Below are 18,271 nucleotides of genomic sequence, written 5' to 3'. Positions count from 1 at the left end.
AGATTATTAACATTTAAAGGAGAACCTGGGCAAAAACTTTTTTTACATGTTCTTGTTGCTTATCTCCTGCCTTCCCTGAATATGTAATCCATATTCTTGTTATCTGAGTAGTTGTTCTAGTAAGACCGATCACTGCTATACCTCCTATTCCCACAGACACCGGTCTTGGTACATCCCATCTGTAGTTCTGTTCTCCAGCAAGCAGGGATGTATTTCCATCCCTGCTTATTGCAGTGGGCGGACCAGGATACACAGACCGCCGGTATGTACCGTCCATGGAGGTGGTGTCCTAGGAATGACAGCCCCCCTGGGCTGCTCTGAAGGCTGCATCCAAGGGAGTCTGTAACCCATGCTGCCTGCACATTGGGGCAGCATCACAGCTGGCTCAAAATCCTCTGTTTGCTGTACCATCCAAAGACCAGCTTTCGGAAGACCAGCTTTCTGGTTCTGGTAGCCGCTGCCCAATGTCCCCCAGTGAAATCACTGGTTGCTAGGACCGCCTGGTATCTAGCAACCAGTGATGTATATGCAAAGCCACAGAATTCACAGCCAGGAGGCTCCAACTTTATTCTATTGAGCTGCTCCACCTCCTCCATTGTCTGCCCTGCTTACCATGACTATGGAAGAGTCTGAGAGCTGTGAGTGATTAGGGGAGCCAGGAATAGAGAGACAGAGGCATTCTGTGCTGGAGGAACAAGAGAGTGTAACTAGAGATGGGTGGGGGGGGGGGGCAGAGCAAGCAGCTGGAGAAAGCAGCTGAACATCCTACACTGGCAGACCTGCAATATCCTCCGTGAAAATTCTGCCTCCACTGCTGTTCTGCACCAACAGCCCTTCTCTGCCTTTACTGACAACTGAGAGTACGGGAAAGGCTGACGGGCTTTAGTGATCACTTTGCTTCGTCTCCTGTGCTGTGAGCTGAGCAATTGGAGCCAGTCAAGCCTTGATATGTAGTGGCATTGAGAGTCTCGCCCCCCCCCCCCCTTCTTTCTCTCTCCCTCTCCCTCTTCCTCCCTCTATGAATAACTTTTGGCATGTTTTATGAAACAACCTGAAATTTTCACAATTTGTTGGTACATGTAGAGCAGGTTTCACAAGTGATAGTTCAGTCTGGACCTCAGCCGCACCACCCAGCAGCCTGAGCGGACTCATTTACTCCCACCACTGCAGATGTTAAGGATTACTGTCCTGCAGAGGGTGGGAGAAATGGCAAGGTGGACGGGGACCTGGACCCCCCATGCACCCGCCCACCGCAGCAGAGCAGGTGGAAGGAATGGAAGGTCTACAGGGGGAGCAGCAGTTGCCCGACCCCTCCCCCTGAATACACTTGTCGCCACTGAACCCACAGCAAGGAGAACCTGAATCCCCTCCCCCCACATTCACTCACCTGCCACCGCTGTTGAAGTCACAGCAGAGTGGGTTGGAGGAAAGTAAGGTGTAAAGGAGTATGCCCAACCTCTTCCTCCCAATGCACTCATCCACCACTGAACCCACAGTAAGGAGGAGGGCAGGAGGCACGGAGCCTAGTGGCAGGAGCAGGTGTGCGCACCCAGAAGAGGAGTCTAACTTGCCACTCTCCCAGACCTCCACAACACTGAGTTAAGCTAGGGGGAGATTATGGGGGGGTCTGTGATGTCAGAGAGGGAGCTGTGATATGGGGGGCTGGGAAGTGAGAGGAGGAAGCTGTGAGGGGTGAGCTCTGATATGAGTGGCTGTGAGAGAGGGGAATTGTAATACTTGGGGAGCTGTGATGTGATAAGGAGAATCTGTGATATGGGGGCTGTGATATGGGGGGCTGTGATGTTATATAGGGGACTGTGATGTGAGAATGGGGAGCTGTGATATAAGGGGCTGTGATGAGAATGGGGGGAGTGCTGTAATATAAAGTTTTGTGAGAGTGGGGCAATAATGTGAGAGGGAGAAGCAGTGGTATGGGGGGCTGTGATGTGAGAAGGGGAAGCTGTGATGCGGGAGGGGGAGCTGTGATAAGCCGGGCTGTGATGTAAGATGGGGGAGCTGTATTATGGGTGAGCTGTGATGTGATGTGGGTGGCTGTAATGTGAAAGGGGGGCTGTGATATGAAGGGTTTGTGATGTGAGGAGGAGGGCTGTGATGTCAAGAGGGGGTGAGCTGTTATGTGGGGGGTTGTGATTGCAAAGGTGACTGTGATGTGAGGGAGGGGTCTATGATTGCAAGGGGATGTGATGTAAGTGTGGCTGTAATGTTGGGGGCTCTGATGTGAAAGGGAGTTGTGATATATAGAGTGGTGTGATTGGAAAAGGGGGACTGAGGCAATTAATTGAAAAGGGGCTGTGACGTTAATGACCTGAGTCATAGAATAAAAATGAGATTCGGAACTCTGCAGAAAAAAAGGATTAAAAACTGGACCTCCATGAATTTTAATTCAGTACCCGTGATGTAGATTCTTGTATTTTGTAAAGTTTCGGGGAGATTGATAAACATCTAAGCTCTTTTTTGGACGTTAAGCCACATTAAGCCCCCCAAAAAACAAGCTTAATGTCCCCCATTTTCTTTCTGGAAGGCTGAAATCTATGAAACTTCTAGGACCTGTTTGGGATGTTGAGAACTTGGGCTGTGTAAAGTTTCAAGTCAATTGATTGAGGTTTAGGCACATTATGGTACGTTAAGCTCTTTTTACATTAAGCTCTTCACATTAAATGTTTTAGCACTGTAAAATATAGCTTAATGTGAATAACTTTTGGTGTGATTTACCAAATGACCTGAAATTTTCAGAATATGTTGCCATAGAGAGGGTCTTCCAATGTGTGAAGTTTGGGGGAGATTGGTCAACATCTAAGCTCTTTTTTGTACGTTAAGCTACATTAGGCTCCCCAAAAAACAAGCTTAATGTCCCCCATTTTCTTTGTGGAAGGCTGAAATCTATGACACTTCTAGGACATGTTTGGGACATTGAGAACTTGGGCTGTGCAAAGTTTCAAGTCAATTGATTAAGATTTAGACAGTTTATTACACGTTAAGCTCTTTTTACATTAAGCTGTTCACATTAAATGTTTTAGCACTGTAAAATATAGCTTAATGTGAATAACGTTTGGTGTGATTTACCAAATGATCTGAAATTTTCAGAATATGTTGCCATAGATAGAGTCTTCTACTGTGTGAAGTTTGGGGGAGATTGGTAAACATCTAAGCTGTTTTTTGTACGTTAAGCTACATTAAGCTCCTCAAAAAACAAGCTTAATGTCCCCCATTTTCTTTGTGGAAGGCAGAAATCTATGAAACTTCTAGGACATGTTTGGGATGTTGAGAACTTGGGCTGTGCAAAGTGTCAAGTCAATTGATTGAGGTTTAGGCACATTATGGTACGTTAAGCTCTTTTTACATTAAGCTCTTCACATTAAATGTTTTAGCACTGTAAAATATAGCTTAATGTGAATAACTTTTGGTGTGATTTACCAAATGACCTGCAATTTTCAGAATATGTTGCCATAGATAGGGTCTTCTAATGCATAAAGTTTGGGGGAAATTGGTCAACATCTAAGCTCTTTTTTGTACGTTAAGCTACCTTAAGCTCCCCAAAAAACAAGCTTAATGTCCCCCATTTTCTTTGTGGAAGGCTGACATCTATGAAACTTCTACGACATGTTTGGTAAGTTGAGAACTTGGGCTGTGCAAAGTTTCAAGTCAATTGATTAAGATTTAGCTACATTAAGCTACATTAAGCCATTTTCACATTAAATGTTTTAGTCTGTCCCGTATTTAATCACCACTGGGGTTTTTATTTTTTGCTAATTTAAAAAAAAAGGCTATGTTTTTCTTCGTTTCTGTTATAAGGTTTTGCAAATAAATAATTGTTCTTTATAAATTTTGGCCAAGATGTATTCTGCTACATTTCTTTGCTGAAAATAACCCAAATCAGTATTTATTTAGTCTGTAGGAAAGTTATAGATTTCACAAATTATGGTATATATCTGAAAATTGATCCATGCTGAAGTACTGACGGCCAATCTAATTACTTGAGGCACAAAAATGTCAGGACAGTACAAATATCCCCCAAATGACCCTTTTTTGCAAAGTAGAAGGTCTGAGGTATTTAGTAAGAGGCATTTTTTTAAAGATATTTTTTCATAATATGCTGGGACGAGAGTAGTAATGTTGCCATGGTAACACTGTACTACTTTGGGGAAGTGATCAGTATTTTTTTTTACACATTATGATTGCTTATAGCAAAGAATTTCTTGGCTATAAGCAAGCATTTAATTGAATGAAATAGATGAATTCAGGTTTTTTTGTTGTGATTAGCTGTGATTGGCCACAGCTAATCACATGACACAGCTGGGCTGTGATTGGCCTAGTCTGTACATGTGATCACTGTGACCAATCACAGCTAGTGATACAATTGTATACAATGGATGACATGAAAGGAAGCCATCCATGGTTTACAATTGTCATGTGACCTGCTGTGATTGGTCACAGCAGGTCACATGGTGCTGGCAACAGGCCGGTACACAGATCTGTCATCGGCTGTGTCCAAGGTACATAACCGGGGACAGATCTAGCCACAGAGGCACACGCGTGGCGCGATCCAGGAAGGACGTCATATGACTTGGCGAGAGTCCTGCTCGGCCATCATTCTGCTATTGGATGGGAACAGGTTAATCACCACCCTCTGGATGTGCTACTGTAGCTATTCAGGTATAAATGGCAAAAGATTTACATTTACAATTTACATGGTGCTTTACATATACTGTATATTGTACACTCACATCAGTCCCTAACCCTCAAGGAGCGTACAATCTAAGGTCCCTAACTCACATTCATACATACACATACTAGGGCCAATTTAGACGGGAGCCAATTCACCTACCAGTATGTCTTTGGAGTGTGGAAGGAAACTGGAGTACCCGGAGGAAACCCACGCAGGCACAGGGAGAACATGCATGAGTTCATTCATACTAGAATTTAAAGTAAACAGTTATTGTCTTTCTTCCAAAAATGGGTACACCTTAAAGAGGTTTACCATGAAGTATTCTTACTGACAATATTGATTGTTCATGGATTTACAACTTCCATGAGAAGCCCTAGTTTGTCTCTGAGGCTTTCTGGTTGTTAGGGAAGATGTCCATTAAATGTTTTGAGTATATATATATATACATTCAGCATTCCTGGCTTCAGATTTAGGCTTTACACAATTCTTGGCTTGGCTGTAACTAACAGGGCAACTTTATTTGTAAGAATGAGGTAAGGGTTTAACTCTTTTGCAGAAATGTCATTATGTCATAAGGCTTCCCACCAAGATTTTCTCTTTGGAGCACTTAATGCTATCTGCTGCATGAAATACAAATCCACATGGTGCATTCTTAACGCCAACTCAATTTAAATCCTATTAGGGTAAATAACATTCTTCTTCCCCAAATAATAGCTAGGACAGGTAAGAAGGCATAGGAACACTTAAGATCTCACCACCAGATTTCCTGAAAAGTATGTATGCAGGGAAGTCTAAACACTGCAGACTTCTACAGATGTAAAACGGTGCATTTAATTTATTATTATTATTTCAGGTACTTACATAGCTCTGTCAATTTACGCAGCGCTTTACATATATATTGTACATTCACATCAGTCCCTAACCCTCAAGGGGTGTACAATCTAAGGTCCCTAACTCACATTCATACATACACATACTAGGGCCAATTTAGATAGGATCCAATTACCTACCAGCATGCCTTTGGAGTATGGGAGGAAACTGGAGTACCCGGAGGAAATCCATGCAGGCACAGGGAGAACATGCAAACTCCAGGCAGGTGGTAATTTGACTTTAAAGCTGCTTGCATTAAATGCACATGAAAAGTCAAAGACTGGAGTGATAATGATGGAATTGGTAGGCTGAGCCTCGTTACCTCTGTAGTTCTGCATACACTCTTCTGTTTCTGAGTCTTTGTTCCTGTGGAGTAGACAGTTGGCTTTCCACACTGTGTTCCTGCACTAGTTTTTTTAAGCCCTTCTTTGCTAGAGGATGACACTGTAACACACGTTTGTGTGGACTTTCCATCTTCTATAATTCCTGTAAAAAAAAAATAAGGAGAATAAGTACATCGTTACCCACTTAAAAGAGCATGAGCAACAAATAAACTCACACGCATGCATATGCAGTAATTGTAAGTAAGTGTTGAAATCTGAAAACTCGAATCCCTAAAACAATCATGCTTTAGAAAGAAACAAATTTAATGTCTTTTAGCATTCTGGGTTTCAGTTGGGAATGTTTTTCTGCCCTCTCTATCCCCATGAACACTACTTCTGTCAGCTGACCTCCTATTTTCTTGCTCTGGAGTGAGTTCTCATGTTTTGTTGTTTTTTTATTTTGGAAAATCCATTAGGCACTTAACTGCACCGTCATTGACTTCTAGTGGATTCTGTAAAGCAATATGTGGAGAATGCATTCCAGAAAGCAGTAGATTAAGCTCACATCAACTACACAGCTAATAGTGAAATATGGCAGAGGTTCTACTCCTTCCATACTCTACTGAAAAACTCCCCCCCATATATATATATATATATATATATATATATATATATATATATATATAAAAGAATGCAGTTATAGGTTATTTATGCCTGTGATAGAAAGTAAAAGCTTTAAGTGATACTAAAGATTTCAATTTTTTTTTCTGTAAAATAGCAAACATGTCATACTTGCCTGCTGTGCAATGATTGCGCACAGAGTAGCCTTGATCCTCCTCTTCTCGGGTCTCCCGCTAGTGCTCCTGGCTCCTCCCCCCAGCTGAGTGCCCCTAGATCAAGCTGCTTGCTTTGGAGGCACTCATGCATGCTTGCTCTTAAGCGGTCTCTGTGTGTCTACAGAGCGTTGCTTGGCCCTGACCCCCACTCCCTCCTTACTGGCTATGATTGACAGCAGCAGGAGCCAATGGCTCCTGCTGCTGTGTTTCAGCCAATGGGAGGGAGAGACCCAGGAGAGCCGCTGCTCTTCTTCACAGTGCTGGATCGAGATCGGGCTCAGGTAAGTATTGGGGGGGGGGGCTGAGGGGGAGCTGCATACTGAAGGTTTTTTAGAATAAGAAGGTAAAAAACCTTCAGCCTTTAGAACCACTTTAAAAGCTTATTGGATGCACAGTATATTGTGTATATCTTCTCCTCTGCCACTTTACTATTAACGTTATAGAAATTCAGCCACATGTATAGGTGCAGGTCTTTCCATCTAGACTTTGAATACATAGGGAGATAGAAGATACTTTTGACACATCATTAATGTCACACTCCGAACCTCCACTATGACAGATCCAGGCAGCAGTAAATGAGACAGGCTCCCAACTGCATGTGAAGCTTCTCCTGACACTGCTACTTCACAATATTTTTTGTACTAGAGAGGAGCAGGATCCCAGAGAGGGCACCTCAACATTTTTTGACCCAAAAGTGTCCAGCCAATAGCATATACTGGAGAGAAGATTTTCATGTTCCAGAAAAGTTAATCATATGGAGTATTATTCAAAACCTTTTTCTTCACCTTAACTCAATTAATATAAATTAAATAAAGTCCCAAAAAATTAAATTTTCAAGTCCACCAAAATCTTTCAATCCTGTGTGTCCAACTTCAATATTTCCAGCATTCTGAACCCAGTGATTACCTCGAAAAAATAAAACTAAAAATAGTTTATTACCTTCAAATATGTGTATATATCTTCCAAGCAAATAAGTATATACTATATCTGTGCAAAAAAAAAATTAACATAAAATAGATTCAACTGTGAGTAACACATGAAGCATGCAAAATCACTCTGTGTACACTATAACATTTAAATAAAAATAAATTAAAATAATAAAAATAAATTTTAATTTTATTTAAATTTTCGTTTTTGAGTGTACACAATTTTTCACTATATATTAGTTTATTTATAATGTACACAGAGTGATTTTGCATGATGCGTGTTACTCACAGTTTAATCTATTTTATGTAAAAAAAAATTTTTTGCACAGATATAGTATATATTTATTTGTTTGGACGGTATATGCACATATTTGAAGGTAATACACTATTTTTAGTTTTATTTTTTCGAGGTAATCACTGGGTCCGGAATGCTGGAAATATTGAAATTGAACACACAGGATTGAGAGATTTTGGTGGACTTGAAAATTTAATTTTTTTATTTAATTTATATTAAGTTAAGGTGAAGAAAAAGGTTTTGAATATTAGTATTTGCTTTCAAGGGTGAAAGTGTGACTTTTTCTTGGGTTTAAAGTTGGTTATTCACTATATGAGTTATTTTTAGGTTATAAGTTGCCGAGTGATTTATTTAATAATCATATGGATTGTCAGCTGTCCCTGATTATGGCTCATTGATTAGATCTTGTCACAAACATGTGTCTTTCCAGATCTGTTTTATTAGGAGAAGGACATTCTATATTGGCAAAAATATTCAGCTTGCCATTGTCGAACTCCTTCTGAAAGAACTAATTGTCCAGCTGTCCATAGTTCAAATACTGACCTGGAATGAGAATTTTTTCATTTTATTTTTGTTATGTTGGAGAGCTGAACCTTATGGAGATATGTTATAACATAATGGGTGGTTTGCAGTCCTAGAGGCTGCTTACTGGCAACTGTGGGCTCTTGCTGAACCCCCAGAGGAGTTTACTAAAGGTTTGAAAGGATGGGAGCATCACACCAGCTTGTATAGTCTTTTAAAATATTTTATTTTGCAACAGTCAATGCATTTCAGAGACTCAGCACTCCCCCTTCATCAGGGCTGAAAACTTAGACAATAGAGAACATACAAAAAAATTCCTTAAAGTGATTCTAAAGGCTTATTTTTTTAACATGCCTATACTTACCTGCTGCCCTGATCCTCCTCTTCTCGGGTCCCTTGTAGGATCTCCTGGCCCCTCCCTCCTGTAGAGTGCCTCCAAAGAAAGCAGCTTGCTATGGGGGCACCCACTGCTCTGTGTGTTCTTTCGGACCCACCCCCTCTCTTCTCATTGGCTCACTGGCTGTGATTGACAGCAGTGGGAGCCAATGGCTCCCGCTTCTGTCTCAGCCAATGAGAAGAGGGAGTCCCAAAAAAGCCGAGACTCCAGTGCACATTGCTGGATTGAGAGGGGGCTTAGGTGAGTCTTAGGGGGAACTGGGGGGTGATGCTGCACACAGAAGGTTTTTTACCTTCATACATGAAGGTAAAAAACGTTGAACCTATGATGTATGATAAAGATGGAGCCTGCAGTATCTGTATCAAGAAGAGAACAGAAAAAACATGTGGCTCGTTTGCTCATTCCAAGTTTAATGTCACAAACAGAAATGGACCACATTTTGCAGACAATTACTTTCTTTAGAGTGGCAGTGCAGGCCACATGGAAAAGCACATCAATTTGTGTTAGTTAACATATAGGATTACTAAACAGAGAAAGTGAATGCCAGAACAGACACAAAACTGAAAAAAGAAGCGTGACTAACCTGTATCAAGAGGAGAATAGAAAACACACATGGCTCACTTACTCATTCCGAGTTTGATGTGAGCTTGTTGGTTGTTAGTCTCCCGAAGTCACACTGCAAATCATTAGAGCTCCCTCTATCTTCAGTCTAGTAATAGCATTACTAGGAGGTTTATTCAGTTACCTGCTACACCAGCACAAAGACCGAGCTGTCAAAGACATCTCTTGGACTGGTAGCCGGAGGGACCGGCTTCTGATCATGTGACTACTTGATTGCCAATTACTCCCGCCCCTGCATGGTCCGAGCTATTTAAAGGGATGCAGGGGCATGCAGGAAGAGGTGAAAAGGCTACTGCGTGCTTTTAAAGCTGCCAAAGACTATTTTCCTATTTCTTTCCTCCTTTTTAACAAAAGGTCAAAAACAAGGGTGGTGAACCTTTTTCTCTATACAGTGCTCTAGAAAGTGCATGCATTCCACTTGACATGTCCAATATATCCAGGGGCATATTGAGTGGTAAGGAGAGCTACATTCATTCTGATGCTACAGAATACTGAATTTAAGATTTTCTAGGATGAGAAATGAAAAAAGCACCACGAACACTCATAATGAAAGGCTTTTTGTTCCTCAAGGTCAAACAGTCAACAAGCTCCTCCAGCAAGATAGTAAATATCTAATTAGAGACAGCAAAACACACCTTTTCAAACCTCTCTTCAGAGAAGAATAGAGCAAACCGTAGTATTTAGAGTATAAATGTCACAAAACTGGGAAATTTAAACAAAGCATATGATGAAAAACATGGGAGTTACATTCAAAGAAAAAAATAGGTAGCTACAGTGAAATATGCAGTTATATTTCTAAGTACCGTATTTGCCGGCGTATAAGACGACTTTTTGACCCTTGAAAATCTTCTCAAAAGTCGGGGGTCGTCTTATACGCCGGTACACATGTTAGGGGGGCTGCGGCATTAAGTACAGGGGTTTGCAGGGGCTGACGTCTCTTACCTGGATCCAGTCCCACGACGATCCGGTCCAGGAAGCGCGGCGTCTCCTTCAGTTCGGCCACTGGATGTTCGTGCGGCTGCGCGGCTCCGCCTCCTCACCGGTGATTGGCCGCCAGAACTGTAGCTCAGGAAAGGCACACAGGCGGCCAATCACCGGCGAGGGGGCGGAGCCGAGCGGCCCCGCGAAAATTGAGTGCCGGAGCAGCAGGTAAGTGCTCTGTGTAGAGGTGCTGCTGCAACCACATATGCTGGCTGCAGCAGCACCATACGAGAACAGGGTCAGCAAGTCTCAGTGGGAGGAATAGTGCCCCATCATTGGTGTCACTGATACCAATGATGGGGCACTATTCCTCCCACTGATACCAACGATGGGGCACTATTCCTCCCACTGACACCAACGATGGGGCACTATTCCTCCCCCCCACTGACACCAACGATGGGGCACTATTCCTCCCCCCCACTGACACCAACGATGGGGCACTATTCCTCCCCCCCACTGACACCAACGATGGGGCACTATTCCCCCCCCCACTGACACCAACGATGGGGCACTATTCCCCCCCCCACTGACACCAACGATGGGGCACTATTCCTCCCCCCACTGACAGCAATGATGGGGCACTATTCCACCCCTCACTGACACCAATGATGGGACACCATTCCTCCCACTGACACCAATGATGGGGCACTATTCCTGCCACTGATACCAATGATGGGGCACCTATTCCCCCCACTGATACCAATGATGGGGCACTATTCCTGCCACTGATGCCAATGATGGGGCACCATTCCTGCCACTGATGCCAATGATGGGGCACTATTCCTCCCACTGATACCAATGATGGGGCACTATTCCTCCCACTGACATCAATGATGGGGCACTATTCCTCCCACTGACACCAATGATGGGGCACTATTCCTGCCACTGACATCAATGATGGGGCACTATTCCTCCCACTGGTGTGCATTGGAAGAGGGGTAGTCTTATACGGCGAGTATAGCCCAAACACTACATTTTAGCAGGAAAAGTAGGGGGGTCGTCTTATACGCCCAGTCGTCTTATACGCCGGCAAATACGGTAAATGTCAACTTCTTTGCAAAGGTGATGCTTTGCCCCTATTTCAAAGCTTCTGTATTTGCTAGTGAGGCTACCAATACAATCAAAGTGTTATATAGTGGTATAGCAGGAAGCAGCCGAATTTTGATCCATGTATAGGCAGGCTGATTGTATAGAAGTCAATCTAATGATCAACTTCTATACAACTAGCCTATTGATATCTTACCACTCGATCAGTGCTGCAGACTTTAGCTGGCAGAGCTGATCAGTGTATTCTGATGGCGGGGTAGTATTCCCAAAGAAGAACTTGTTTAAAAAAAAAAAAAAAACACAAAAGCTGTATGTCACAAGGAACAAATGAAAACTATTTTGTTGCTAGCTATGCTGGTTATTTTACTTGATGTACTTAATTATTGCAACAAATACTGGAAAACATATCATTGATTACTGTACACTGAGGAGCAGACAGGAAGTAGTTCATTCTCTGAAGCAGTCCTTTTTTTAATGAGAGAAGCTGTATCACAATGGGGATTTCAGGGATTAGCATAACGAACACATACAAAATTGAAAAAAAAAATCAACATGAGATCCTTTGAAGATTACACTAATACATGGCATGAGGTGGCGACTTCTCAGTCTTCCCTTGGTCCAAATTCCTTTACACAAAAGCACATGGTAGCTTGTTAATAAAGGTAGGTATCAGGGGGTGGAGTATTATCTCCTGTGTTTTGCACATTGCTAAATGTGAGCACGAATAAACTTAGACATTGCTGTAAACGGGTTGCCACACATGATATCTACCTACCTACATTCAAACCTAGTCCCTCACCATCCAACACCCTTAAAGGGAATCTGTCAAGACACGAATGTGAGAGCTGCCATTGCTGACTTGGCTATGATAATACACGCTCTGGGGCTGATATGAAAATGCTTTTTCTAGATCAGTGACCCACCTAGTAGTGAAGGCAGGATCAGGATGGCAGCCGCAGATTATACATTCTTATAGCCAAGTTTAGCAGGCTGTGGACATGCAAGTGTTAAATGGAATTTAAAACATTCCCTCACATACCTCTATAGCTACAGACACTGTAAAGCAATTCATTCCAGCAATTCATTACAACAGCAGAAGCACTGACGTTCTTTGAGTTGTTCTCTCAGCAGCTCAGCTCTTTTCTTCTTGATTCTGCTTCCCAGCAGTGACTCAGCTCACTTTGCCCCGTTCATCCAGCATTGACCTAGCTCATCCTGCTTCTTTCTCCCAGAGGTGACTGAGCTCAGATTGATGTTACCCAGCAGTGACTTGGCTAACTCTATCCGCCCTGCCAGCAGTGACTCTACTCACTCTATTCACTCTGCCAGCAGTGATTCAGCTCACCCTATTCCCCCTGCTAGCAGTGACTCCACTCACTCTATTCTCCCTGCCAGCAGTGACTCAGCTCTTTCTGCTTCTTCTCCCAGCAGTGACTCTTCCACCTTTTCTCCTTTTTAATGTAAACACAGAGCTCTGAGAGAGGGAGCAGTTTGAGGTCCTCTTGAACAACTTTAATGTTTCTGCTGTGAGCTTTGAGGATGAATTTCTCCACAGCACCCATGGCTACAGACGTCAGTGAGAGCTTGAGGAGATATAGCCAGTTAAAGCAGTATCTGCACAATCTATAAATATGTATTCTTGGCCAATACAGTTACACTTATGTCTGCATACTCTGGTATCAATTGTTCAGCAGTTAGAAAGCCACCTTCAATGACTTGAATCTCCTTGTGTATGTTTAAGGAAACCTTTAGAACAAGAAAAAAATGAGTATGTGTGTTGGGGGGGAAAGACTCTTCACTCAGCCAATCAATATTCGGGTCCTAAAGTCATTATCCTCCCAGAGCCTATCTGGAAATTGAATGATCAACCTTAAAGTTCTTAAATAATTCAAACCTTTCTTTCACTGTGGGCTGAAAATTCCCTGTTGCACTGCAGAAAGCTCCATCTAGTAGGCAGTTCAGACAGTAATTATATTTTAGTACAAATGTATGCTATAGCAAAGGCTTATTTACCTCTGTGAGTTCTCCATATGTGTGGGAGGCGAGATAGGAAGCTGTGCAATACCATCTACATGTGCAATGGAATGTGCTTTAGAATCCAAGGGATAGAAAATGTCATGTCAATGTACTTCTTAACAATGCCATTGCACTTAGTGCAGATATGTCATCCAATATTTTGTTTGTGAATTGTTATATAGCACCATAGAAAGAGACAACAAAAAAATAATGTTTTACAACGCCCTTTTTAATTCTTATATGATTACATTTGTAAAATTATATTACACACATGTATGTGAGCCATGTAATGTCTTTTGTTATTTATACAATTCGTTTTGCAAAATCCTTAATAGGAAAGCTGAATGTAAAAGTAATTCTCAATCAACATGTGTAAAACTACTGAGTTAAACGTCAGACTCAACATTACTCAATTGCCAAGCCATCTTTTTTTCCCCAGTACTGGGTTTCATCATCAGTCATGTTGTTCAACTAGTCCCAGCTCAAGCCTGTTCAAAGATGATCAATAGCGATTGATATGAAAAAGTCACCTTGGCTGATTGGCTTTTTAATTGGAATTAGTTGGTTTTAGCCTCTGCTCACAACTGAGGGTAATTATAATCACTACAATCATTGCCCAGTGCAGCGAATGTTGGCCAGATGAGAAATTGTATTGTATCTGCTGCACACCTTACAGACTAGCCAGTGGTTCATGCAAGGTACTATAGTGGATTGGTGGCTAGCACCACCATGTAATCATAAAAAATAGGAATCCTCATCAGCATGTCTTGGTGTATAGTGATGATAATTTTGTCATCGCAGGTTGACATTTCAGAACCTTACAAGAACTTTTCTCTGCCTTGAGAAAGGGATCCTGTGAGTTACCAAAATGTTTGCTTGTGATGCCTATTGCTTTATGTGAATGAAGGAAGGGATTACCACTATACCAGGATGTGCTGGTAAAGCTTAGTTGGCCAGACAAGGCACCTTATGGAGTGATGTGAGTGCATGTTAAATGAACAAATTCCACCCCTGTCACAACTTTGCAAATATAAATATGTACCATAAATAAATAAATTCCCCAATTAACACTCCAGGCCAGCCCATAGAGTATAAAGGTTGTAGCTGCTGCATGTGTTGAGCTAATGACATAGATGACCATTATTATCAGTGACATTCCGCACTGCAAGCTATGAGTACCACAATACCTAGACACTGTGTCAGGGTTCTGAACCTGGGACCTCTGCAGTATCTGGCAGTAGCTCTTCTCACTGTGCCGCCTGAGGTGCTGGACAGCTGCCTGCCTGATCCCTTGGACAACCTTAGTTTGGATTTTTCTTCTGGTAAACTTTGAACGCTTTGCTCCTCCCATGAACTTCCTGATTCAAGCCATGTCTCTGCACTTCCTGTTTGCCAGATTATTGTGCGCTCTCCAGCTGATATCTTGCTCCTTTGCATGCCTGTGGTTGTCCTTCTTTGCTTTTGATCCTTTGGTCTGATCCCATCCAGCTGCTACTCATTATTGATCCTTTGCCTTGTTCATCAACTGCGCCTCTATTTGTTCCTTATCACTTTCATCCTCCACCTGACTCCTGCTTGCTCTCTTCCTCCTGGGGCAATCCTGAGGGTTGTGACCTGGCGGTATAGCTCGCAGTGAAACCCATCTCCACATACTGTTGCGTCGGGGTATATTTATCTTTCAACATATAGTTATAGTCAGGGCAGCAATCAGAAATTTTTGGTCCCCTTACACAGCTTTAGGTTTGGGCCCCCCCCCCCTGGCCTGACCACCAAAATTCCCCAGGTCCCACCCACTCCTGTAAACCCATGGCTTTCCCACATCTGTATACATCTTTCACCCCTACACCTGTATGCACTCAGGCCCCCCCACACCTGTGCTTCCTCAGACCCCTCCACACCTGTGCTTCCTCAGCTCCCTCCACACCTGTATGCACTCAGGCCCCCCCACACCTGTGCTTCCTCAGCTCCCTCCACACCTGCACGTACTCAGCCCCCTCCACACCTGTACGCACTCAGCCCCCCCACACATGCATGCACTCAGCCCACTCACCTGTATGCACTCAGGCCCCCCCACACCTGTGCTTCCTCAGACCCCTCCACACCTGTACACACTCTGTCCCCCTCACACCTGTACGCAATAAGCCCCCTCCACACCTGTACGTACTCAGCCCCCTCCACACCTGTGCTTCCTCAGCCCCCTCCACACCTGTGCTTCCTGAGCCCCCTCCACACCTGTGCTTCCTCAGCCCCCTCCACACCTGCACGTACTCAGCCCCCTCCACACCTGTATGCACTCAGCCCCCCCACACATGCATGCACTCAGCCCACTCACCTGTATGCACTCAGCTCCCCCACCTGTACACACTCGGCCCCATCCACACCTGTACACACTCAGCCTCCCCCTCACACCTGTACGCAATCAGCCCCCCTCACACCTGTATGCACTCAGAACCCCCTCACCTGTACACAATAAGCCCCCCTCACACCCGTGCACACTCAGCTCCCCTCACACCCGTACGCACTCTGCCCCCCTCACCTGTACACAATAAGCCCCCCTCACACCTGTACACAATCAGTCCCTCCACACACCTGTATGCAATCACCCCCCCTCACACACCTGTATACAATCACCCCCCCAAATACACACCTCTACATTCTCAGCCCCCCCCCCCCCCAAAAAAAAAACACACCTCTACACACTCAGCCCGAACACACACACACACACCTGTATACACTCAGCAACCCCCACCCCCCATACACACACTCACCTATAACTTCAAGTTAAACATTGTGGCATAGATAATATCCTTAAATCTTACCAAACACTAGCAGAGGAGTAAAACCTTTCTAGACATTCCTTTTTCTATTATGTGAGATGATGTAATGCATTGCATGTGCAATCCCATATCTCTCTGCTAGAACGTACTCCTTCTCCAATTCCTAATCTAGTAGCATCATCCGCAATTACCAAAATATGTTTAATAGGTTATCTGTATTCCACTTGTCTTTAATCTTTCATCTCCGTGGTGTGGAAAATTGGAGACAAAACCTTGCACCTCTTGACACTGATCAATGGAACAAGGCCCGAAAACCATCCCCAAGTTTCACTGTCACCCTCCCAAAAACTCACACAATTATTTATATTCTATAGCCATATCATACACCACAGAAACCCCACACATGGATTGTATCGAATCACCTAACTACACCAGATGCTCTAGAGATACAGGCAATTAAATCCATAAATCCCAAAATATTCCAATATTGCTCATCTATATTTCAAAAATTTTATATTTCAAAAACTCCCTTCAACTGCCTCTGGTCCCTAAAATAGGATTATTGGGCATTGTTATTATAATACAGGATTTATATAGCGCAAACAGTTTGCGCAGCACTTTACAAAATGAGGGTAGACGTTCCCGGAACAATACAATGGATCAATTCCACATACTCATCATTCATGCAGTGGAAACACACAGTAAATAACTTACTGGAATGGGAAAATTGTACCTATCAACATAGGGGATGCCCTTATTTTTTTAAAATTGGTTGGCTTCTACCATCTTAGCCCCACACTCAACTGTTTTGATCAGATGAATGTATTAACACTGCTTATTATTATTTACTCCCAGTGAAGTAGAAGAGGTGCAACGTGTGACAACACCCTGGTTTTATATAACTCCAATCGACATTTTTTATTTTTTTCTGGTTTATCTGGCATTTATTTTGGGACTTACAAAAATTGAACGTGATTACATGTACTATTACTGTACCTTCTTATCAAACTCTGTCATAGTTTGTGATTGTAAATATAGATTTTTTTTTTGTGTGCAGGATTTTACTTCTAGTAATGTACAGTATATGCAGGTACTCCATAGTGCCTGTTTTTGTACTATATAAGCAACAATACTGATCCCCCCCCCCCCCCAAATGTACAGTTTTTATAACTTTTTTTTACATAAATGTACAGTATATAGAGTTATAGAAAGGTAAGTATAAATACAGTTTTTTCTGACATGGAGGAAGACTCGAATTCGAAGGGTAGCTTTGGCCTGAAATCTGAGTTTACTCCTGCCATACAGTAACCATACAGCATTTACCTGGGTTCTGGGGTTCCTGGGGCATTCTGGGATTCCATGGAGCAAATGACCTACGAATAGACATGTCACGGTGCTTAACTGCTTCCGGGCAATTAAATCCAGTACAGATAGGCCCATGCCTAATCTGAGTTTATTTACTTTTATCTTTTTATTCTTCTTTAAAAAAAAATGTCTTTATAAGAAAATGTCCCTGACTGTGCTCATTATTCATGATTGTGTTGGGAAGAGTGAATTTAATGAAGAGATGGCAACTTAATCAAGGGACTGTTTTATAAAAGAGCTCATCCATCTGTGCTGTGAATTCCATGATTACTAGAATGTACTTTAAAAGACATATGGTAGAGAAGATACAGTATGCCTGTTTCCATCAGATGTAAATGAAAGAATGTTGCCATAATTGATTCTTTATTTGACAAAAATATTCTTAAAAATCTACAACAGAATGGTACATTGATATCAATATTGTGTGATGGTACAATATGTTCCTGCAATAATGCAGCAATGATTGCTAGAAGAAGGTGCAGCAGAATGTAGTTACTAAACTTTACTTAGCAAATGTGAATAGAAACAATAGACACGGCAACCAAGTGAATGCTCTCTTAATGAATTTACATAGATACAAAAGAAACAAGTAATCCCACTCTGTAGTC

The 18,271-nt window shown here is 42.7% G+C and overlaps 1 protein-coding gene across 1 annotated transcript in view; it reads right to left on the bottom strand.

The window, feature by feature from the left end:
• The window catches only part of BAALC (BAALC binder of MAP3K1 and KLF4), a 93,318-nt gene that overhangs the window by 13,451 nt on the left and 61,596 nt on the right, over nt 1-18,271 (bottom strand). The window contains exon 2 of the mRNA XM_089658289.1: nt 5,880-6,043. Within this exon, the coding sequence (XP_089514415.1) occupies nt 5,880-6,043 (164 nt within the window). The remainder of the gene's footprint in view (nt 1-5,879; nt 6,044-18,271) is intronic.

This window comes from Staurois parvus, unplaced genomic scaffold, assembly GCF_062004578.1.
Source record: "Staurois parvus isolate SC_StPar_1 unplaced genomic scaffold, SC_StPar_1.0 ptg001062l, whole genome shotgun sequence".
Lineage (NCBI taxonomy): Eukaryota > Metazoa > Chordata > Amphibia > Anura > Ranidae > Staurois > Staurois parvus.
Note: the sequence above shows the minus strand (reverse complement) of the source record. Positions and strands in the feature narration are given on the sequence as shown.